The sequence below is a fragment of the Pogoniulus pusillus genome, chromosome 16 (assembly GCF_015220805.1).
Source record: "Pogoniulus pusillus isolate bPogPus1 chromosome 16, bPogPus1.pri, whole genome shotgun sequence".
In the NCBI taxonomy this organism is placed as follows: domain Eukaryota; kingdom Metazoa; phylum Chordata; class Aves; order Piciformes; family Lybiidae; genus Pogoniulus; species Pogoniulus pusillus.
Window position 1 is genome coordinate 14,276,316 of NC_087279.1, and position 21,711 is coordinate 14,298,026.

Genomic DNA, 21,711 nt, shown 5'->3' on the forward strand with positions numbered 1-21,711 from the left:
GGAAAGAGGACCCATCAACTCTAGCGCAAAAGGGCTGATTCATGAATATTAGAACCGTTAAAGGTACTAATGGACACTGGAAAGAAATGGGCTTAAGGGAAGTCATTTAAATGCCATGGAAGCTAAGGCAGCAGCCTTGGAGAAGGCCAGAGGAATATAGGTCTTAATGCCCAAAGTCTGCGGGTTGAAGGCAGCGAGCCGTCCGACCCTCCCTGTCCCAGCGTTCTGCCACAAACCCTGTGGGGCATCGCTTCTTCCCCTGTCAGCCCTACAGGCTCAGCGGGGCTGACAGCAATTTTCTCTATCCCTCCCCAGTGCTGCAGTCAGCTGTCAGCCCTCCTAGGGAGCTGTGTAGCCAGAAGGGCTGGGTGGTGGAGTCCCCACCAGACTACAGCGTCCTTAACACGCTGTGTCCCCTCGGGGCTCACTGGACAACGGATGAGCAGGAGGATGTGGAGCACATCAGAGCGAGCAAGAGCGGTGGGAAGGTGGAAGGTCCCTGGTACAGAGCTCTCCTCTAGCCAGGCAAAGGGAGGCTCAGTTCCCCTCATGTCACTGGGGGGAGGGTGTGTTTCTGGAGGGGGATATTTCTGACCAGCAGCCTCCAGCCCAGCCACCTGTCCCCTGGCTCCCTCCTGGTCCTGGCAATCATGAGGTGCAATGCGCAGTTCCTATAGGGGACACAGGGTTGTCACCTCACCTCTTCTGTTCTGCCTCTGCAGTCCTTCAAGAAATAGAGACAGATGGCAACCCTCAGCTCTCCTTGCTGACTCAGACCATGCTTCTCCGGGATCCAAGAAGGGTGATACTGAGGTGGAGGCTAGAATGGATGAGATTACAGATGCAGAGTGCATAGACGTGCTCTCTGTACCTCTGCCTTCTGGGAAGAACCATGGCACGGATTGCCAGGTTGCTCCACTTCATCACCACCTACTCCCTGCTAGAGGTACTGAGCTCCTGGTCTGGGCATCCCTCGTGCCCTATGCCTGTGCCCCTGAGCTCCACCGTGTTCCAGGGAAGCTGGGCACCCAGTCAGCGGCAGGTTGGGAGCTGGGGTGTTCCCCCTGTCACCATCCTGTTTATGCTGTCTCCTGGGGCATGGCAGGGCAGCATAGGGATGCTCCAGGCACAGGCAGGAGCCTGGCACTGGCAGCCCTACCCTGCTCTGCACTGCAGCCCAGCTGCTCTGGGACCAGCTGGGACTCTCCTTCTGCCCATGCTCCCATTCTGCCCATCCTGTTTCTCTTCCCACAGATCTGCCCCTGCTTTGCTCAAGGGAAAATCTACATGCATGAGTGCGCTGAGAGCCACCACTTTTTGCTGCTGGGGAAGCTGGTGGGGCAGCTCACCCTCTCCTACGCCTGCAAGGACGAGGAGACCTCCTGCGAGGCTGCAGAAGCTCTCTATCAACTGCATGTCCTTGTCCTGCAGCAGAGAAGTAAGAGAAGCTGTGGCAGGCAGGGTCACCCCAGACATGGGCAGCCAGAGCCCCTTTCCCTTGGGGAGGGGGAGGAAGCCTGATGCAGCCTGTCCATTGGCAGCGTGAGCAGGCATTGACCCTCACCCCTGCCCACAGCAGCCCTGGGCCCTCCCTGTGTATCTGCTTGCCAGACCTGTCTGGGTGTTCTCTAGCTTTGCCAGTGCCTTTTCAGTCCAACACTCTGACTGCATCTCCCAGGCTGCACCCCCTTTCTGAGCACCCCAGTTCTTCTCCTTCCCAGATAAGTCAGAGAGGCAGAACAGTGAGCAGCTGCAGCCCGGCTCAGAGATGCAGCCCTGGATTTTCCCAAGGGAGAAACATGCCATCGGACTCTGCTGGGTAAGAAGTGCCTGTGGCTTCTGGCCAGGGCATCAGCGTGTGGCTGAAGGGACACCCAGCATGTGGGCAGGAACTGGGCTCTTGCTGCCCCGCAGCAAGGGGCTGGGCAATGGTCCCCAGTGAGCTCCAGTTTCCCTCAGGACCCTAAGGCCTGCCATTGGTCTCCTTCCCAGCACAGCAAGGCTCTGTGTCCCCCTCTCACTGCACAGCTGAGGTACTCTGTGAGACAGGCTGTAGGTGACAAATCTGTCCTCTGTTCCACAGATGTTCACAAGATACCTTCAGCCCTCTGACCAGGCAGAGATCATGGTCACGGCCATCAAGGCCATGGGCCCCACAAGCAGATACAACATCAGTGTGGCTGCCCAGATGGTAGACATCTTTGCAGGGGATTCTGCATTGCTACCAAGAATGGTGAGTAGCCCAGTGGTGACACTGGACCCTTCAAACACGTTGTCACTGTGAGGTCTAGAGAGGGGACTAGGCAGAGTTCTCCCTCCTTGCCCTCTGCTGCTTTTGTCTTCAAGCTGCACAGATGGATGGGGAAGTGAATCCCTTTCCCACCTCCCACCCTCCACACAGCCCTTGGCATGGGTTCCTGAAACCCCAGAGACTGAGCTGTGGCTCTACAGGAGCCTGGGGCGGTGCGGGTAGGGGAGAGCTGAGCCGAGTGGCTTCCTCCAGCCCCCTTCCCGCCCCCGTTTCCCTAGAAGTTCCGCCGGTTTTGCCTCACCCCTGGTGCAGCAGCCCCGGCCGCAGGCAGCCCTACCCCTCGTGTCCCTGCAGGGAGGGTGTGTTTCCCGAGGGGCCCATTGCTGAACAGCAGCCTCCAGCCCAGCCACCTGTCCCCTGGCTTCCTGCTAGCCCTGGGGAACACGGGGTGCGATGTGCAGCTCCTGGAGGGGACACAGGGTTGTCACCTCATCTCTGCTGTTCTGCCTCCACAGTCCTTCGACAAACACGGACAGGTGGCAGCCCCCTGCTCTCCTCCCAGCTGACTCAGACCATGCTTATCTTTGATCCAAGAAGGGTGATGCTGAGGTGGAGGCTGGAATGGCTGAGCTTACAGCTGCAGGGGGCATGGAGAAGGCAGCACTTGGTGTCCAGCAGGGACTTCTCTCAGCACCCAGGTGATGGTGGTGTTGGGAGAGGAGGGCCACAAAGAGGCCTGAAGCACCTCTCCTATGAAGACAGGCTGAAAGAATTGGGTCTGTTCAGCCTGGAGAAGAAGAAGCTCCAGGGAGACTTCCGAGCTTCATCTCAGTATCTGGAGGGGACCTGAAGGAATGCTGGGCAAGGACTATGCAGAAGGGCTTGTGGTGATAGGATGAGGGGCAATGGTTTTAAGCTGCAGCAAGGCAGATCTAGGTTGGCCATTAAGAAGGAAGTTCTTTACAAAGAGAGTGGGAAAACGCTGAAACATGTTGCCTAGGGACGTGACTGCGGCTCCATTCTTGGGGACATTCAAGGTCAGACTTGATGTGGCACCAGCAGCCTGATTTAGTTGAGGGTCTCCCTGCTCACTGCAGGGGAGCTGGACAAGATGACCTCTGAAGGTCCCTTCCAACTGGATGCAAGCTGTGAATCCAGCCTGTCAAGATATGGACTTGTACTAGTCCCAGCATGGACACTTGAGGAGCACTGCTTCTTGCTGGTTTGCTCTTGCCACTGGCTGTAGAAGGGGGGAACCTCTAGATGGTGAGCCCATGAAAGGGCCTTTTCCTCTACAGATTTGGCCATGGAGAAGCAAAGAAGATGTACAGAGAAGGGAATCTTTGGGGAAGGACCCTTCCTTTCCCAGGCTCAATGCCAGCCACCACCTCCACTTCCTCCTTACAGCTTCCATGCCCCTTGTTCTCACCACCTACCCCAGGTAACACATTCTGTGCCCTCAGGAGATGGCAGGGATTGTCCCTTCAGCCGGACTGCCTCAGGGTAACGTGGCCAAGCCCTGGTGTTACAATGGCACAGATGCTCTGTCTCCAGCAGCATCGTCCCCTTTGCACGCCCAGCACAAAAGGCAGCTCTGCCTCCTGCCCTTGCCACCCATCCCCTCCAGCCCTGCAAATGCTCACAGTCAGAGAAGTCAGAAGTTGTAAGAGCAAAGCCAAGAGGTCACACTGTCAAACTAAACCCTCTGGAGCTCCGGCCTTTGAGCAGTCTCTAAAAGGGACATCACCTGCTGGCAGTCAGCAACCCCTCCCAGATGGTCTGGGCATGCATGGCTACAGTCTTTGGCTGCTGCTCCCTGGGGAAGTGAGTCTGTTGCCTTGCAGAGACTGGCCCAAAGGGTGTTCTCGCTGTGGTTCCACACCTCCCCAAGTGCCAAAGAGTCTGAACACACAAAACAAAGTCTCAACACAAAAGCAGGTTTTAACTATTTAGAGCATCACCAGGACAGACCTTCCTGTGCCTGTCCCTCCCAGACAGCTGCTATCCATGCGCAGCCGAGGATGGGCTCCGGGGACACACCACAGGAGCCACCATTGTGCTGTCATCGACCCATCACTGGTTGCATCACAGTCGTATCCAGGCGACGAGCCTCAAGAGTTCACTGTGAGCAGAGGAGTCAGCAGACTTGGTCGTTGGTTCCTGTGGCTGCAGTTGGCATCCTTGTGTAGCCAACAGCTTCTGAGGAAGAGGAGCCCTGTTGGCCTTCTGCGTCACCCAACCCTGCCTGTGCAGTGTTGGGATAGAGGAGTGTGACAAGTCTACTGAGAGAGACACCTCGGCTTGCTGCCCCTGGCAGCACAGCCCTGCCTGGTGTGGGACCCCTCACCCTCACCACTTTTCTTAGAGTCTGCCTTTCTCCTTCCCTCGCTTCCTCTGTCTCTCTCAGGATGGCAGAGAGACCCCCTGGCACCCCACGGCAGGCCTGGGAAGAGAAGGGTGAAGCCACCCTGACTCCCAGCTCTGTGGCAGAGCCCAGCAAGGTGTGCGAAGTTGAACCTCTGCAGGCAGGTGAGTGTGTGAGTGCTGTAGCCAGAGGCTGCCCATCCTGCCCTGGTGCCAGTGTGTCCCTTACCCAGGCACACCAAGATCCCCTTCCTATGCTGCTCTCGTCCCCGTAGTGCAGAGGGAACAGCAGTGCCCCAGTCATGAGCCAGGGCTGGGGATCATCCCCAGAAGCTAGGGAGAGGGTTTGCCTCTCTCCCTTACCTGCCCCTAACCCTGCCTGTTTTCTTTTGGCCGCATCCTTCCTGCTCCACTTCAGCGGTGCCAAGGGACGAGAGGGCCCTAAAAGCCATCATACGCTTCACCAAGTGCAGACTAGAGGTATCTGTGGTCACTTTGGCAAGGCTGTGCCCATGTCTCCGGCCAGTCTTACTGCCCCTGTCCCAAGATTAAAGGTGCCAGGGCTGTGCTGGGCACCCCAGCAGCTGTCTCTCCCAACTGACACTGCCTGTCTTTCTGTCCTTCACCGGCTGGCAGCAAGTGGGTCAGAAGCTCCTCTTTCTGGCCGCTCTCTGCACCTTCTGCACCATCACCACTGTGGGCTCCACCGTGTGGGGAGCGTTCCGCTACTTCCAGGAGGAGGTGATGACAGCCATTCAGGTGGGAGTCCTGCAAAGGGAAGAGGCCTCAAGCAGGCAGGGGAGTTTGGATGAGAGCTGCTCCAGGTCTCCCATCCTTGTAGATGCTCCAGCAACATCTGGGTGGCCCTGCTGGAGATGGGCTTGGACCCAATGCTATGTGCAGATCCCATGGCCAGCCTGTGGCTCTGTGGTTGGCACAGCCCTTCCTGCCATGCGGTCTGGCACCACTGGGAGCACGATGGAAGCTCTGTCAGCCTTGCAAGCTGTTGCTGGGTGAAGGACGCTGCCCTGGTCCAACCTTTCCCATCTTGCTGTGCTTCCCAGGTGATGTTGCAAGAGGAGCCCGATGACTGCCTGGACACCACTGTGCGGCAGCAAGTCATGCTGGCCGTCGCAGGCATGAGGTATGTGCCAGACCCCAGCCTGTCCTCCCCACAGTGCCAGGCAGTCCTGACAGCACTCCCAGGTCTCTCAGCTGGTGTCTGTCCCCTCCTTGCTGAGTCTAAAGAGCACCTCTGTGTCCCTGCAGTAGAGCCAGGCTGCTTCCGCATGACAAGGATGCCGTTGTGCAAGCTTGCATCAAGAGTGTCTTCAGGCTGCCTCCACGGGACAGCCAGGGTTCTGAGGCTTCCCTCTACTCCAAGGTGTGACATAGGGGGAAACACTGGGACGTCCCCTGCCCCAGAGACCCTTTCTTGGCACCACAGGTACATGGCAAACCCTCACAGCCTTCCAGGGCTGTCCCCAAGACTTTTTACTCCTTGCAGACCCTGGCCGCGTTGGACAGCATGTTGGTGACACTGGTGCACAGCGCTGGCACCCGTGGCGTTGTGGAGCTGCAGAGCATCTTGAAGGTCTGGCCTTGGCACAGCGTCCCCACAGGCAGTGACTACTGGCTTGAGTAGTGTGGTTCCCCCCCTCCCACATGCACTTGGTGCAAGGGTGGGGGCAGGGGGCCACAGGCCATATGTCAGAGCCCCCACCCCAGAGAGCAGGATGTGATGACCTGCCTGATGCAGCCGGTTGCTGTAAAGAGCAAGAAGGACACATGTCATATGCCAGGCACTGCCCTACAGCAAGTTGGGCTGAGCCATGCTGTGCCATGCCACCTTCCTGGCACACCAGAAGCTTTTCTCTTTCCAGGTGCTGCTCCCCTACACCTTTTCCCAGCTGGCAGAGGTGCAGAAGAGAGCTGTAGCACGGATTGCCAGGTTGCTCCACTTCATCACCACCTACTCCCTGCTAGAGGTACTGAGCTCCTGGTCTGGGCATCCCTCGTGCCCTATGCCTGTGCCCCTGAGCTCCACCATGTTCCAGGGAAGCTGGGCACCCAGTCAGCGGCAGGTTGGGAGCTGGGGTGTTCCCCCTGTCACCATCCTGTTTATGCTCTCTCCTGGGGCATGGCAGGGCAGCATAGGGATGCTCCAGGCACAGGCAGGAGCCTGGCACTGGCAGCCCTACCCTGCTCTGCACTGCAGCCCAGCTGCTCTGGGACCAGCTGGGACTCTCCTTCTGCCCATGCTCCCATTCTGCCCATCCTGTTTCTCTGCCCACAGATCTGCCCCTGCTTTGCTCAAGGGAAAATCTACATGCATGAGTGCGCTGAGAGCCACCACTTTTTGCTGCTGGGGAAGCTGGTGGGGCAGCTCACCCTCTCCTACGCCTGCAAGGACGAGGAGACCTCCTGCGAGGCTGCAGAAGCTCTCTATCAACTGCATGTCCTTGTCCTGCAGCAGAGAAGTAAGAGAAGCTGTGGCAGGCAGGGTCACCCCAGACATGGGCAGCCAGAGCCCCTTTCCCTTGGGGAGGGGGAGGAAGCCTGATGCAGCCTGTCCATTGGCAGCGTGCGCAGGCATTGACCCTCACCCCTGCCCACAGCAGCCCTGGGCCCTCCCTGTGTATCTGCTTGCCAGACCTGTCTGGGTGTTCTCTAGCTTTGCCAGTGCCTTTTCAGTCCAACACTCTGACTGCATCTCCCAGGCTGCACCCCCTTTCTGAGCACCCCAGTTCTTCTCCTTCCCAGATAAGTCAGAGAGGCAGAACAGTGAGCAGCTGCAGCCCGGCTCAGAGATGCAGCCCTGGATTTTCCCAAGGGAGAAACATGCCATCGGACTCTGCTGGGTAAGAAGTGCCTGTGGCTTCTGGCCAGGGCATCAGCGTGTGGCTGAAGGGACACCCAGCATGTGGGCAGGAACTGGGCTCTTGCTGCCCCTCAGCAAGGGGCTGGGCAATGGTCCCCAGTGAGCTCCAGTTTCCCTCAGGACCCTAAGGCCTGCCATTGGTCTCCTTCCCAGCACAGCAAGGCTCTGTGTCCCCCTCTCACTGCACAGCTGAGGTACTCTGTGAGACAGGCTGTAGGTGACAAATCTGTCCTCTGTTCCACAGATGTTCACAAGATACCTTCAGCCCTCTGACCAGGCAGAGATCATGGTCACGGCCATCAAGGCCATGGGCCCCACAAGCAGATACAACATCAGTGTGGCTGCCCAGATGGTAGACATCTTTGCAGGGGATTCTGCATTGCTACCAAGAATGGTGAGTAGCCCATGGGTGGCATGGCTGGTTCCAGTGGCAACAGAAGCAGCTCCCAGTAGGAGCTGTGGAAACAGGCATGGTCACCCTGCTGAATTATCCACTCCCACCTGTGTCTCCCCCTTCCAGGTGAAGAGTATTGTGGGTGTCATCTTTGAAAACCTACCCTTCATCAGAGCAGAGGTAGCTCTTAAGAGCGTGCACAGAGCCCTGCTGCTGCTGATGGACAAACAGCCCAGGGTGGTGGTGGACACTCTGTTGGACTACTCACCAATAAACATCAGGTATGGGACTCAACAGCCTCTGGGGCTCATCTCACCCTGGCAGAGGGAGCCCTAAGACCCTCCTGAGGGACTTCAGCCTGGCCACTATTCACAGTGTCCCTGCTGACAGAGCCCTTTGTCCCTTCAGTGCTGCCCGGACAATGTGGAATACAGTGGTCTCCAAGCCCCAGACTGCAAGGAAGGCGCTGCAGGAGCTGGTCAGAGTGCTGACAGACCTCTCGCAGCGCAAGACCTCCCCCTCCCGTGTGGACAACCCACGCCTCCAGTGCCTGTCTGTGAGTTGCTGGATGAGGCCTCGCTCACCTCCAGGCCTGCTCTCAGCTGTGCAGTGCCCCTGCACCCCCTTCCTGACGACCCAGGCCCTGGTCTCCGCACGGCTGCAGCAATATCTTATTGTCTGGGTGTCTTCTGCAGGCCATCATGTTTGCATCTGAGGCAGGTCTGCAGCCCATCTGCCAGGAGGAGGTGCATGCAATTTTCCCTCAGCTGTTCCTGGCACTGCTTTTCCAAGTGACATTCACCACGGAGCTGAGGCCTGATGAGGTGCTGATGTGGTGGGGGAAGCAACATCAGCATCTCTCTCCTGTCAGGTACTCCATCCCTGTCCTGTCAGCCCTGACAGCCACCCAGAGCCAAGCCAGGGGGCCAGGTGGGAGCTAAGTATTTGTCCTTGTGTAGGGCTGCAGTGCAGTCCATGAGAGTGCTGCTCTGCAGAATGGGCTTTCGGAGCCAGGTGTTTGCCATCGAGGCACAAGGTGGCTGGGATGCCCTGCTCAGTGCCCCTACCCACCTCGCAGGAGTGCGCACTGTGGCCAGGTCAGAGTCCCCACTCCTTCAGAACCAGGCAGCCCATACCACCCCCACCCTCTCATGGTGCTGATGGAAGGGCAGTCTCCATTGTTTGGAGAGGTGCTGCAGCCTGGAGATGTCCAGACTGGTGCACATCCCAAGATGGAGGTGGAGATGTGCCTGCCCTGCTCAGGCCTGACCCAAGCTCCTTTCCCCTGCCAGGGAGATGATGGTAATGCCAAGGTTCCTGCGCTCCTCCTTCTTCTGCCATCTGGCAGAGCTGCTCAGTGTGGAGGACCCCACCTGGGAGATGACTGCCATGGTCTTCTTCATTGAGGTGAGCCTGATGGGGCATGTCTCCAAGCTCCATATGACACCCAGCTCTCTCACGCCCAGTGCTGTGGGGTATGAGGGCTCTGTGAAGTCTCTGCCATCTCAATCTGGACTTGGTCTTGTCCGTGGCGTCCTTGCCCCGAGCTGATGGTTGCACCCAGCAGAGCACCTTGCCGCAGCTCCCACTCTGTGTGTTTCAGATACTGGAGCGCTCTGACTGTGAGGACGAGGTGGACTGTGCCCTCGGGATCTTGGACGTGTATCTGCGGAGCCAGTGCCTGGGGATGCCCAGCCTGGTGCTCAGGGCTATCCTCAGGCTCACCGAGAGGCCTGACACGGTGAGTAGGCGGAAGGCAGGACTGTAGCCCAGAGTGGAGCAGCGGCAGCTGCAGTGCTAGCAAGGAGCCAGCCCTGTTCATCCTCCTCCTTTGTGCCCTTCTCCTTGCTTGGCCATGCTGGTGAGCCTGGTCTGCCAGAACCTTGCCCTGCATAACCTGCGCTGTCTGCCAAGCACTTTGTGGAGAGGGTCTGTGCCCCTGCCATGGGTCGTTGCTCTACTAAAGGAGGTGGCATGTCTCACACAGGCAAGGAAAACCCTCATCCTGCTGCCACTTGTCATGGAGCGGCTGCAGGATGATGACGACGCCACCAGCGACGCAGCCCTGCACGTGCTTGCCAACATGCTGCGGCTGCTGGAGGGGAAGACGCTGAGCCTCACCGCCCTGGAGCTGGCTGCCAAGCTCTGGCCACTCTTTGGCTGCGTAAGTCTGGGGAGAACCTCGTGCCCTCCTCACTGGGCACTTCCATTCGTGCCTCCCACCACAGCTGCCACGCTCTGCAGTGGGGCACTCTGCCCCACAGCCCCCAGCCCCCACTGTTGCCCTCAGCTGCATTCCAAATGCCCTACCTGGACGCAGCCCAACTTTGGCATCAGGGACACTGGTGGCAGGCCACCAGGAGCTTGCTCCCTTTTGGAGCAGGGCTGCCTGGGGCTGGTTTGGTTATGTCCATGCCAGCCTCCTGCTGATCACCAGACTGGGGCTGACATCCTTCTGCCCTCCTCCCCCAGGTGTCGGACACTGTGCGGGAGCTCTCCATCCATCTCTTCCGAGATGTGATGGGGCTTGTGGCAGGCAAAGAAAAGAAGAAGATGAAGAATGAAGTGCAGAACAGCCTGCTGCCCCTGCTCTTTCACCTGCATGATGAGAGCAAGAGTGTGGCCAAGGTGAAATGTGCATCCCAAACGATTCTTTGGGCAGGGTATCCTGACCACTGGTCCCTTCAAACTCTTGTCACTGTGAGTTCGAGCTCGTTGAGCCCATAGGACCAGGCAGAGTCCTCCCTCCTTGCCCTCTGCTGCTTTTCTCCTCAAGCTGCACAGATGGATGGGGAAGTGAATCCCTTTCCCACGTCCCTCCACTGCACTCCTGGTATTTGCCCCTGAAACCCCAGAGGCTGCGCTATGGCTTTGTAGGAGCCTGAGCCCAGCAGAGCCAAAGCATTCAAGCCCTGACAGGCTACCGGTCACAGAGTGGCCACCCCTTATTTGCCTCTGGGGTGCTGAAGTCGGTGGCAGCGTCATTTCCCAGCTGGTGCATCCTCCCTGGGTGCACCGGGACAGGCTCTGAGTTCTGCCAAGAGAGGGGGCACTGGGTCCTGTGCCCCTGCTAATGGTGGTGGCATCTCTGCTGCTCCCCAGGCCTCCCAAGAAGCTCTCCGCAGCGCTGGCCGCTTCCTCAACTGGAGGAGGCTGGCACAGCTGGCTGGGACTGAGCAGGCATGGAGGATCCGCGAGCGCTTGGTAAGCACAGTCCCAACGAGCCTGGCATCTTCCCTGGGCAGTCCCTGCCACCAGGATGGCACCAGCGTTGCTGAGGAGCAATCTGCTCCTTCTGAACCCCAGTGCCACATGGCAGGGAGCCGGGTGGGCAACTGGCTTAACAAGGGGGGCTGCACGGTGCCAACTCTGCACCCTTCTCCTGTCTCCAGCTGGCAAAGAACAGGAGCAGGACCAAGGACTACCTGCACCAGAGCCAGCGCTACCTGCAGAACCCACAGGTGGCTCTGCGCCTGGAGGCTGTGAGGTTCATCGGTGAGCCACGACCCCCAGCATCCCTCCCTCCCTCTCCCACCGTCCCTGTGTTCTGCCACAAACCCTGTGGAGCATCCTTTCTCCCCATCACTGCTCTGCCTGCTCAGGTGGGGCTGGCAGCAATCTCTCCCTGGTGCTGCACTCAGGGGTCAGCCCTCCTAGGGAGCTGTGTGGCCAGGAGGGCTGAAGGGGGAGTTCCCAATGGACGACAGGGCCCCTGATAGGCATTAGGTCCCTGACACGATGTGTTCCCTTAGGGCTCATTGGACGGCAAGTGGACAGGCAGGAAGATGTGGAGCATGTCAGAGAGGGTGAGTGGAGCTGGTGGGGACGAAGAAGGGCCCTGCCAAAGTGCTCCTCTCTACGGGTAAGGGGGCGCCCTGCTCTGGAGGGGGGTATGTTTATACAGAGGGCTATGCCTGACCAACAGCCTCCAGCCCTGTCCCCGGCTCCCTCCTGGCCCTGGCAGAGACACAGGGTTGTCACCTCACCTCTTCTGTTCTGCCTGCACAGTCCTTCGACAAACACGGACAGATGGCAGCCTCCCTGTCTCCTCCCTGCTGGCTCAGACCATGCTTCTGCTCAATCAAAGAAGTGACACCGAGGTGGAGTTTCCAACAGCTGAGCTTACAGCTGCAGAGGGCATGGAGAAGGTTAACACTCGGTGCCCAGCAATGACTGAGCAGCCAGGTGATGGAAGATAAACAGGAAGAGAAGGGTAATGTCTTGAGTTTCCATTTGGAAGTACTGAACACTGCTTTCGAGGGGAATTCCTTCCCTTCTCCCCCCTGCTCCCTTCTCCCCCCATGTAAGGGGTTAACGCTCCTGGGGGGGGTGGTCTTGACCTTGACCCCAGGTCATCCTGACTCCTCCCCAGCAGAGGGTCTGAAGGTGACTCCAGGTATAGTGGTTAGCCCACGCCCTGTCTAGCCCCCTGTAAAAACACAGAAACTTCCTGTTTGTCTCAGCCGCCTGCCTGTTCGCTACCACCTTGCTGCTGCTGCTCCTGTCTTCCACGTGCTGGGCAAATCCTGAAGCTCGACCTCCGTCCGTCGCTATCAGTCTGGTTGTGTGTGTGTGTGTGTATATATGTTGTATCTTGTTTTGTTTTCCCCTTCCCTATACCTCTTTGTATCTCCCCTACCTTACCTCTACCTTCTGTTTATTATTAAATAATAATAGTCTCTTGAAGTGAGACTATTTATTTGGGTGTGCTTTGCCTTTTCCTCTCTACATCTATTGCCTTTCTTGTCCAACGGGGGGGGGGGAGAGGGGAGGGCATCCTATGATTGTATTGGTTCTCTTAGCTATATATTGTCTCTGAGAAATTGCTAGAGCCAAGACACCCCATCCTAAAATAAATCAGTTTTAGAAGCCCTTCAGGATCCTGGAGTCTAACCAAGTCTGCAGCTAAACCTTAGCACCATATTGCAGCATTTGTTAAATCTCTCTAAGAATGGGTACTCAGGAACCTTCCAGGAGAGCCTGTTGCAGTGCTTGGGAAATGTTTCAGTGAAGAGGTTTATACTAATGTCCAATTGAAACCTCCCCTGGTGCTGCTTGAGGCCATTTCCTCTTGTCACAGAATCATTGAATGGTTTGGGTTGGAAGGGGCCTCCAAAGGTCATCTAGTCCAAGTAGCCAGCAGTGAGCAGGGACATAGAATCATAGAATTAACCAGGTTGGAAGAGATCTCCAGGATCATCCAGTCCAACCTAGCACCCAGCCCTAGCCAGTCATCTAGACTATGGCACCAAGTGCCTCATCCAGTCTTTTCTTGAACACTTCCAGGGATGGTGACTCCACCACCTCCCTGGGCAGCCCATTCCAATGCCAATCACTCTCTCTGCCAAGAACTTCCTCCTAACACCCAGCCTGTACTTCCTGTGGCACAACTTGAGACTGTGTCCCCTTGTTCTATTGCTGGTTGCCTGGGAGAAGAGACCAACCCCCACCTGGCTACAACCTCCTACCTTGTAATGTCATATGTGGAGGCTTATTTCTCTGCCTGCCTGGAAGAAGCAATACTGGGCTGTATTCACAAAAAATTGGAAGACCTTTGGAAACAGAAGAGACTGACTAAAACTATTCTGCTTATTGAATGAAAAAAGAATCTTCAAGCATGCCTTGAGCTGGAATTTTTATCAACTGTGCAGAGGTCATATGTTTTACTATTTAGAACAAGCTCTTACTGTGCTTTCTGAAAAGGAAAAAAAACAAACTTGAGAACAGGGACTTTGCTTTAGAGTGATTCACTTGAAAGCATGCACTTGGGAGAGAACAAGAATATAGAAACTTGACCTTCTGAAGTTCTTTTAGGTTTTAGCATCATTGAAATGCATTCTTTTAAAAAGCTTCTGAATCTAGTATATATCTTCCTTTTTGTTTACTGCGGCTAATAAAAGTAGTTCAGGTACATACTAAACTGCCATCATCCTCTTTCAGTGCTCTGTTTCTGCCTAGGGAGCCTTCTGCTGGAAAACTGATCTTCTAAAGAGTCAATCTTTTTCTTGTTCTTTCACAATCATAATTTCTGTTGGACAGGACTGAACCATGTGTACATGAAACCTACTCTCTGTAGGGAACGCTAATCTGCACCTGTTTTACATGGTTTCTGGCACTGTGGCATTGTGAGCAGAACAGCTTAGTCAAGAGAAGTATTTTGAGAATGGTCTCTGAACTTTTTAATATATACTAGGGAGAATTTACTGAGCTAATACATAAATATTGATTTCTTGGAGACACACACACACAAACATTCTTGGTCTGGTTTCTTTGTGCATGCATGCATGTACACCCATGTAATATGTTTTTTTCCTCTAGGAAAGACCCCATGTTGCTTTTGCAAAAGAAATTCCTGGGATAAACTCTAGTCTGAAATCAAATTCATGGAGGTGGTGGAGTCACCATCCCTGGGGGTGTTCAAGAAAAGACTGGATGTGGGGCATTTAGAGCCACGGTCCAGTTGACTGGGTGATAGGTTGGACTGGATGATCTTGGAAGTCTCTTCCAACCTGGTTGATTCTATGAACTGGATGCTGTTTTGCTGATATTAAGAAAGTCAAGGAATTGGAGTACGCTGAGTTCTGAAAACTAATGTTGTAGGAAAGGAAATGTTTGAACCCTTCTTAAGAGGGGAAATTCCAGAAGTGTTTCAGGCTTGGCTCTTTATTATCCTGCGTATGGAATAGTGCTCTGCATTTTGGATCCAGTTCATGCCCATCTTATATTCCCTTTGTCCTAGAGTGAATGACTCTGTAATATGGCTTAGTAAATGTGTTGGCAACTGGCTGAAAAATGGGGGGCACGAGCCCCTAGGAGCTTGTTCAATCAAGCCTTGGATGTGAGGTCTGAGTATTGGAACTGCAGTAAACCTCAGCGCTCTGTGTGTGAAGAAGCTCAGAGGAATTTGTCCTTGAGCCTTCTGATAAGCAGCTTCTGTGGGACTGTGTGCAGAGTAGGAGGGAAACAGGTGGAATAAGCAAATTCCAATGTTTAGGTGCACTAAACACTTTTGCAGTAACTGCAAGTAGGGAAGATTATGCATATTCAAATATTTAGATGCGACATCCTCCAGTAGGGAAGGTTGCTCAGAGCCTTGTTGAGCCTGACCTTGTTTATGTCCAGGAATAGGGCCTCAGCTACCTCCCAGGACAACCCGTTGCAGAGTTCCACCCCCCTCATGGTAAAGAACTTCCTCCTCACATCCAATCTAGTGTACTCTTTAATTTCAAGCCCTTGTGCCTGCCCTGCTCAGGCCCGACCAGACCTCACCGCCTCACCACCCTGGAGCTGGCTGACAAGCTCTGGCCACTCTTTGGCAACATAAGTCTGGAGAGGGCATTGTGCCCTCCTTAGGCTCTTCTATTTGTGCTCTGCAGGGGGTTGCTCTCTCCCACAGCACCCAGGCCCCATTGTTGCCCGAAGCTACGTCCTAAACCCACCACATTGGCTCGCTGCAGTTTGTCCTTCCTGCCGTGTCAGGGACGGTGGTGGCAGCCCCTGCTTTGCTCAAGGGAAAATCTACATGCATGAGTGCGCTGAGAGCCACCACTTTTTGCTGCTGGGGAAGCTGGTGGGGCAGCTCACCCTCTCCTGCACCTGCAAGGACGAGGAGACCTCCTGCGAGGCTGCAGAAGCTCTCTATCAACTGCATGTCCTTGTCCTGCAGCAGAGAAGTAAGAGAAGCTGTGGCAGGCAGGGTCACCCCAGACATGGGCAGCCAGAGTGGTGATAGGATGAGGGGCAATGGTTTTAAGCTGCAGCAAGGCAGATCTAGGTTGGCCATTAAGAAGGAAGTTCTTTACAAAGAGAGTGGGAAAACACTGAAACATGTTGCCTAGGGACGTGACTGCGGCTCCATTCTTGGGGACATTCAAGGTCAGACTTGATGTTACACCAGCAGCCTGATTTAGTTGAGGGTCTCCCTGCTCACTGCAGGGGAGCTGGACAAGATGACCTCTGAAGGTCCCTTCCAACTGGATGCAAGCTGTGAATCCAGCCTGTCAAGATATGGACTTGTACTAGTCCCAGCATGGACACTTGAGGAGCACTGCTTCTTGCTGGTTTGCTCTTGCCACTGGCTGTAGAAGGGGGGAACCTCTAGATGGTGAGCCCATGAAAGGGCCTTTTCCTCTACAGATTTGGCCATGGAGAAGCAAAGAAGATGTACAGAGAAGGGAATCTTTGGGGAAGGACCCTTCCTTTCCCAGGCTCAATGCCAGCCACCACCTCCACTTCCTCCTTACAGCTTCCATGCCCCTTGTTCTCACCACCTACCCCAGGTAACACATTCTGTGCCCTCAGGAGATGGCAGGGATTGTCCCTTCAGCCGGACTGCCTCAGGGTAACGTGGCCAAGCCCTGGTGTTACAATGGCACAGATGCTCTGTCTCCAGCAGCATCGTCCCCTTTGCACGCCCAGCACAAAAGGCAGCTCTGCCTCCTGCCCTTGCCACCCATCCCCTCCAGCCCTGCAAATGCTCACAGTCAGAGAAGTCAGAAGTTGTAAGAGCAAAGCCAAGAGGTCACACTGTCAAACTAAACCCTCTGGAGCTCCGGCCTTTGAGCAGTCTCTAAAAGGGACATCACCTGCTGGCAGTCAGCAACCCCTCCCAGATGGTCTGGGCACGCATGGCTACAGTCTTTGGCTGCTGCTCCCTGGGGAAGTGAGTCTGTTGCCTTGCAGAGACTGGCCCAAAGGGTGTTCTCGCTGTGGTTCCACACCTCCCCAAGTGCCAAAGAGTCTGAACACACAAAACAAAGTCTCAACACAAAAGCAGGTTTTAACTATTTAGAGCATCACCAGGACAGACCTTCCTGTGCCTGTCCCTCCCAGACAGCTGCTATCCATGCGCAGCCGAGGATGGGCTCCGGGGACACACCAAAGGAGCCACCATTGTGCTGTCATCGACCCATCACTGGTTGCATCACAGTCGTATCCAGGCGAGGAGCCTCAAGAGTTCACTGTGAGCAGAGGAGTCAGCAGACTTGGTCGTTGGTTCCTGTGGCTGCAGTTGGCATCCTTGTGTAGCCAACAGCTTCTGAGGAAGAGGAGCCCTGTTGGCCTTCTGCGTCACCCAACCCTGCCTGTGCAGTGTTGGGATAGAGGAGTGTGACAAGTCTACTGAGAGAGACACCTCGGCTTGCTGCCCCTGGCAGCACAGCCCTGCCTGGTGTGGGACCCCTCACCCTCACCACTTTTCTTAGAGTCTGCCTTTCTCCTTCCCTCGCTTCCTCTGTCTCGCTCAGGATGGCAGAGAGACCCCCTGGCACCCCACGGCAGGCCTGGGAAGAGAAGGGTGAAGCCACCCTGACTCCCAGCTCTGTGGCAGAGCCCAGCAAGGTGTGCGAAGTTGAACCTCTGCAGGCAGGTGAGTGTGTGAGTGCTGTAGCCAGAGGCTGCCCATCCTGCCCTGGTGCCAGTGTGTCCCTTACCCAGGCACACCAAGATCCCCTTCCTATGCTGCTCTCGTCCCCGTAGTGCAGAGGGAACAGCAGTGCCCCAGTCATGAGCCAGGGCTGGGGATCATCCCCAGAAGCTAGGGAGAGGGTTTGCCTCTCTCCCTTACCTGCCCCTAACCCTGCCTGTTTTCTTTTGGCTGCATCCTTCCTGCTCCACTTCAGCGGTGCCAAGGGACGAGAGGGCCCTAAAAGCCATCATACGCTTCACCAAGTGCAGACTAGAGGTATCTGTGGTCACTTTGGCAAGGCTGTGCCCATGTCTCCGGCCAGTCTTACTGCCCCTGTCCCAAGATTAAAGGTGCCAGGGCTGTGCTGGGCACCCCAGCAGCTGTCTCTCCCAACTGACACTGCCTGTCTTTCTGTCCTTCACCGGCTGGCAGCAAGTGGGCCAGAAGCTCCTCTTTCTGGCCGCTCTCTGCACCTTCTGCACCATCACCACTGTGGGCTCCACCGTGTGGGGAGCGTTCCGCTACTTCCAGGAGGAGGTGATGACAGCCATTCAGGTGGGAGTCCTGCAAAGGGAAGAGGCCTCAAGAGGGCAGGGGAGTTTGGATGAGAGCTGCTCCAGGTCTCCCATCCTTGTAGATGCTCCAGCAACATCTGGGTGGCCCTGCTGGAGATGGGCTTGGACCCAATGCTATGTGCAGATCCCATGGCCAGCCTGTGGCTCTCTGGTTGGCACAGCCCTTCCTGCCATGCGGTCTGGCACCACTGGGAGCACGATGGAAGCTCTGTCAGCCTTGCAAGCTGTTGCTGGGTGAAGGACGCTGCCCTGGTCCAACCTTTCCCATCTTGCTGTGCTTCCCAGGTGATGTTGCAAGAGGAGCCCGATGACTGCCTGGACACCACTGTGCGGCAGCAAGTCATGCTGGCCGTCGCAGGCATGAGGTATGTGCCAGACCCCAGCCTGTCCTCCCCACAGTGCCAGGCAGTCCTGACAGCACTCCCAGGTCTCTCAGCTGGTGTCTGTCCCCTCCTTGCTGAGTCTAAAGAGCACCTCTGTGTCCCTGCAGTAGAGCCAGGCTGCTTCCGCATGACAAGGATGCCGTTGTGCAAGCTTGCATCAAGAGTGTCTTCAGGCTGCCTCCACGGGACAGCCAGGGTTCTGAGGCTTCCCTCTACTCCAAGGTGTGACATAGGGGGAAACACTGGGACGTCCCCTGCCCCAGAGACCCTTTCTTGGCACCACAGGTACATGGCAAACCCTCACAGCCTTCCAGGGCTGTCCCCAAGACTTTTTACTCCTTGCAGACCCTGGCTGCGTTGGACAGCATGTTGGTGACACTGGTGCACAGCGCTGGCACCCGTGGCGTTGTGGAGCTGCAGAGCATCTTGAAGGTCTGGCCTTGGCACAGCGTCCCCACAGGCAGTGACTACTGGCTTGAGTAGTGTGGTTCCCCCCCTCCCACATGCACTTGGTGCAAGGGTGGGGGCAGGGGGCCACAGGCCATATGTCAGAGCCCCCACCCCAGAGAGCAGGATGTGATGACCTGCCTGATGCAGCCGGTTGCTGTAAAGAGCAAGAAGGACACATGTCATATGCCAGGCACTGCCCTACAGCAGGTTGGGCTGAGCCATGCTGTGCCATGCCACCTTCCTGGCACACCAGAAGCTTTTCTCTTTCCAGGTGCTGCTCCCCTACACCTTTTCCCAGCTGGCAGAGGTGCAGAAGAGAGCTGTAGCACGGATTGCCAGGTTGCTCCACTTCATCACCACCTACTCCCTGCTAGAGGTACTGAGCTCCTGGTCTGGGCATCCCTCGTGCCCTATGCCTGTGCCCCTGAGCTCCACCATGTTCCAGGGAAGCTGGGCACCCAGTCAGCGGCAGGTTGGGAGCTGGGGTGTTCCCCCTGTCACCATCCTGTTTATGCTGTCTCCTGGGGCATGGCAGGGCAGCATAGGGATGCTCCAGGCACAGGCAGGAGCCTGGCACTGGCAGCCCTACCCTGCTCTGCACTGCAGCCCAGCTGCTCTGGGACCAGCTGGGACTCTCCTTCTGCCCATGCTCCCATTCTGCCCATCCTGTTTCTCTGCCCACAGATCTGCCCCTGCTTTGCTCAAGGGAAAATCTACATGCATGAGTGCACTGAGAGCCACCACTTTTTGCTGCTGGGGAAGCTGGTGGGGCAGCTCACCCTCTCCTACGCCTGCAAGGACGAGGAGACCTCCTGCGAGGCTGCAGAAGCTCTCTATCAACTGCATGTCCTTGTCCTGCAGCAGAGAAGTAAGAGAAGCTGTGGCAGGCAGGGTCACCCCAGACATGGGCAGCCAGAGCCCCTTTCCCTTGGGGAGGGGGAGGAAGCCTGATGCAGCCTGTCCATTGGCAGCGTGAGCAGGCATTGACCCTCACCCCTGCCCACAGCAGCCCTGGGCCCTCCCTGTGTATCTGCTTGCCAGACCTGTCTGGGTGTTCTCTAGCTTTGCCAGTGCCTTTTCAGTCCAACACTCTGACTGCATCTCCCAGGCTGCACCCCCTTTCTGAGCACCCCAGTTCTTCTCCTTCCCAGATAAGTCAGAGAGGCAGAACAGTGAGCAGCTGCAGCCCGGCTCAGAGATGCAGCCCTGGATTTTCCCAAGGGAGAAACATGCCATCGGACTCTGCTGGGTAAGAAGTGCCTGTGGCTTCTGGCCAGGGCATCAGCATGTGGCTGAAGGGACACCCAGCATGTGGGCAGGAACTGGGCTCTTGCTGCCCCTCAGCAAGGGGCTGGGCAATGGTCCCCAGTGAGCTCCAGTTTCCCTCAGGACCCTAAGGCCTGCCATTGGTCTCCTTCCCAGCACAGCAAGGCTCTGTGTCCCCCTCTCACTGCACAGCTGAGGTACTCTGTGAGACAGGCTGTAGGTGACAAATCTGTCCTCTGTTCCACAGATGTTCACAAGATACCTTCAGCCCTCTGACCAGGCAGAGATCATGGTCACGGCCATCAAGGCCATGGGCCCCACAAGCAGATACAACATCAGTGTGGCTGCCCAGATGGTAGACATCTTTGCAGGGGATTCTGCATTGCTACCAAGAATGGTGAGTAGCCCATGGGTGGCATGGCTGGTTCCAGTGGCAACAGAAGCAGCTCCCAGTAGGAGCTGTGGAAACAGGCATGGTCACCCTGCTGAATTATCCACTCCCACCTGTGTCTCCCCCTTCCAGGTGAAGAGTATTGTGGGTGTCATCTTTGAAAACCTACCCTTCATCAGAGCAGAGGTAGCTCTTAAGAGCGTGCACAGAGCCCTGCTGCTGCTGATGGACAAACAGCCCAGGGTGGTGGTGGACACTCTGTTGGACTACTCACCAATAAACATCAGGTATGGGACTCAACAGCCTCTGGGGCTCATCTCACCCTGGCAGAGGGAGCCCTAAGACCCTCCTGAGGGACTTCAGCCTGGCCACTATTCACAGTGTCCCTGCTGACAGAGCCCTTTGTCCCTTCAGTGCTGCCCGGACAATGTGGAATACAGTGGTCTCCAAGCCCCAGACTGCAAGGAAGGCGCTGCAGGAGCTGGTCAGAGTGCTGACAGACCTCTCGCAGTGCAAGACCTCCCCCTCCCGTGTGGACAACCCACGCCTCCAGTGCCTGTCTGTGAGTTGCTGGATGAGGCCTCGCTCACCTCCAGGCCTGCTCTCAGCTGTGCAGTGCCCCTGCACCCCCTTCCTGACGACCCAGGCCCTGGTCTCCGCACGGCTGCAGCAATATCTTATTGTCTGGGTGTCTTCTGCAGGCCATCATGTTTGCATCTGAGGCAGGTCTGCAGCCCATCTGCCAGGAGGAGGTGCATGCAATTTTCCCTCAGCTGTTCCTGGCACTGCTTTTCCAAGTGACATTCACCACGGAGCTGAGGCCTGATGAGGTGCTGATGTGGTGGGGGAAGCAACATCAGCATCTCTCTCCTGTCAGGTACTCCATCCCTGTCCTGTCAGCTCTGACAGCCACCCAGAGCCAAGCCAGGGGGCCAGGTGGGAGCTAAGTATTTGTCCTTGTGTAGGGCTGCAGTGCAGTCCATGAGAGTGCTGCTCTGCAGAATGGGCTTTCGGAGCCAGGTGTTTGCCATCGAGGCACAAGGTGGCTGGGATGCCCTGCTCAGTGCCCCTACCCACCTCGCAGGAGTGCGCACTGTGGCCAGGTCAGAGTCCCCACTCCTTCAGAACCAGGCAGCCCATACCACCCCCACCCTCTCATGGTGCTGATGGAAGGGCAGTCTCCTTTGTTTGGAGAGGTGCTGCAGCCTGGAGATGTCCAGACTGGTGCACATCCCGAGATGGAGATGTGCCTGCCCTGCTCAGGCCTGACCCAAGCTCCTTTCCCCTGCCAGGGAGATGATGGTAATGCCAAGGTTCCTGCGCTCCTCCTTCTTCTGCCATCTGGCAGAG

The 21,711-nt window shown here is 56.4% G+C and overlaps 1 protein-coding gene and 1 long non-coding RNA gene across 5 annotated transcripts; both read left to right on the forward strand.

The window, feature by feature from the left end:
* The first annotated feature begins 898 nt into the window (after positions 1 to 898).
* LOC135182508 (maestro heat-like repeat-containing protein family member 7) lies at positions 899 to 15,406 on the forward strand. 4 transcript variants are annotated; one of them, XM_064156673.1, is made up of 27 exons: positions 899 to 946; positions 1,255 to 1,438; positions 1,722 to 1,819; positions 2,084 to 2,233; positions 4,659 to 4,780; positions 5,034 to 5,095; positions 5,252 to 5,374; positions 5,680 to 5,759; positions 5,885 to 5,999; positions 6,123 to 6,209; positions 6,499 to 6,603; positions 6,912 to 7,095; positions 7,379 to 7,476; positions 7,741 to 7,890; positions 8,017 to 8,171; positions 8,299 to 8,446; positions 8,586 to 8,761; positions 8,850 to 8,987; positions 9,183 to 9,297; positions 9,494 to 9,631; positions 9,878 to 10,054; positions 10,363 to 10,518; positions 10,993 to 11,094; positions 11,283 to 11,385; positions 11,643 to 11,696; positions 11,899 to 12,103; positions 14,209 to 15,406. In XM_064156673.1, the coding sequence occupies exons 5-26, from the start codon at positions 4,660 to 4,662 to the stop codon at positions 12,087 to 12,089; spliced, it is 2,778 nt and encodes a 925-aa protein (XP_064012743.1). In that variant the 5' UTR covers positions 899 to 946; positions 1,255 to 1,438; positions 1,722 to 1,819; positions 2,084 to 2,233; position 4,659; the 3' UTR covers positions 12,090 to 12,103; positions 14,209 to 15,406. The 4 variants fall into 4 exon arrangements, with proteins under 4 accessions (XP_064012743.1, XP_064012740.1, XP_064012744.1 ...); XM_064156670.1 differs by lacking the exon at positions 14,209 to 15,406 and adding an exon at positions 12,354 to 12,589; XM_064156674.1 differs by lacking the exons at positions 8,850 to 8,987; positions 14,209 to 15,406 and adding an exon at positions 12,354 to 12,589.
* A 5,468-nt stretch (positions 15,407 to 20,874) lies between these two features.
* LOC135182223 (uncharacterized) lies at positions 20,875 to 21,701 on the forward strand. Its single transcript, XR_010305106.1, has 4 exons — positions 20,875 to 20,923; positions 21,063 to 21,238; positions 21,327 to 21,464; positions 21,654 to 21,701. It is a non-coding gene; the product is annotated as an uncharacterized LOC135182223 (long non-coding RNA).
* The last annotated feature ends 10 nt before the right edge of the window (positions 21,702 to 21,711 follow it).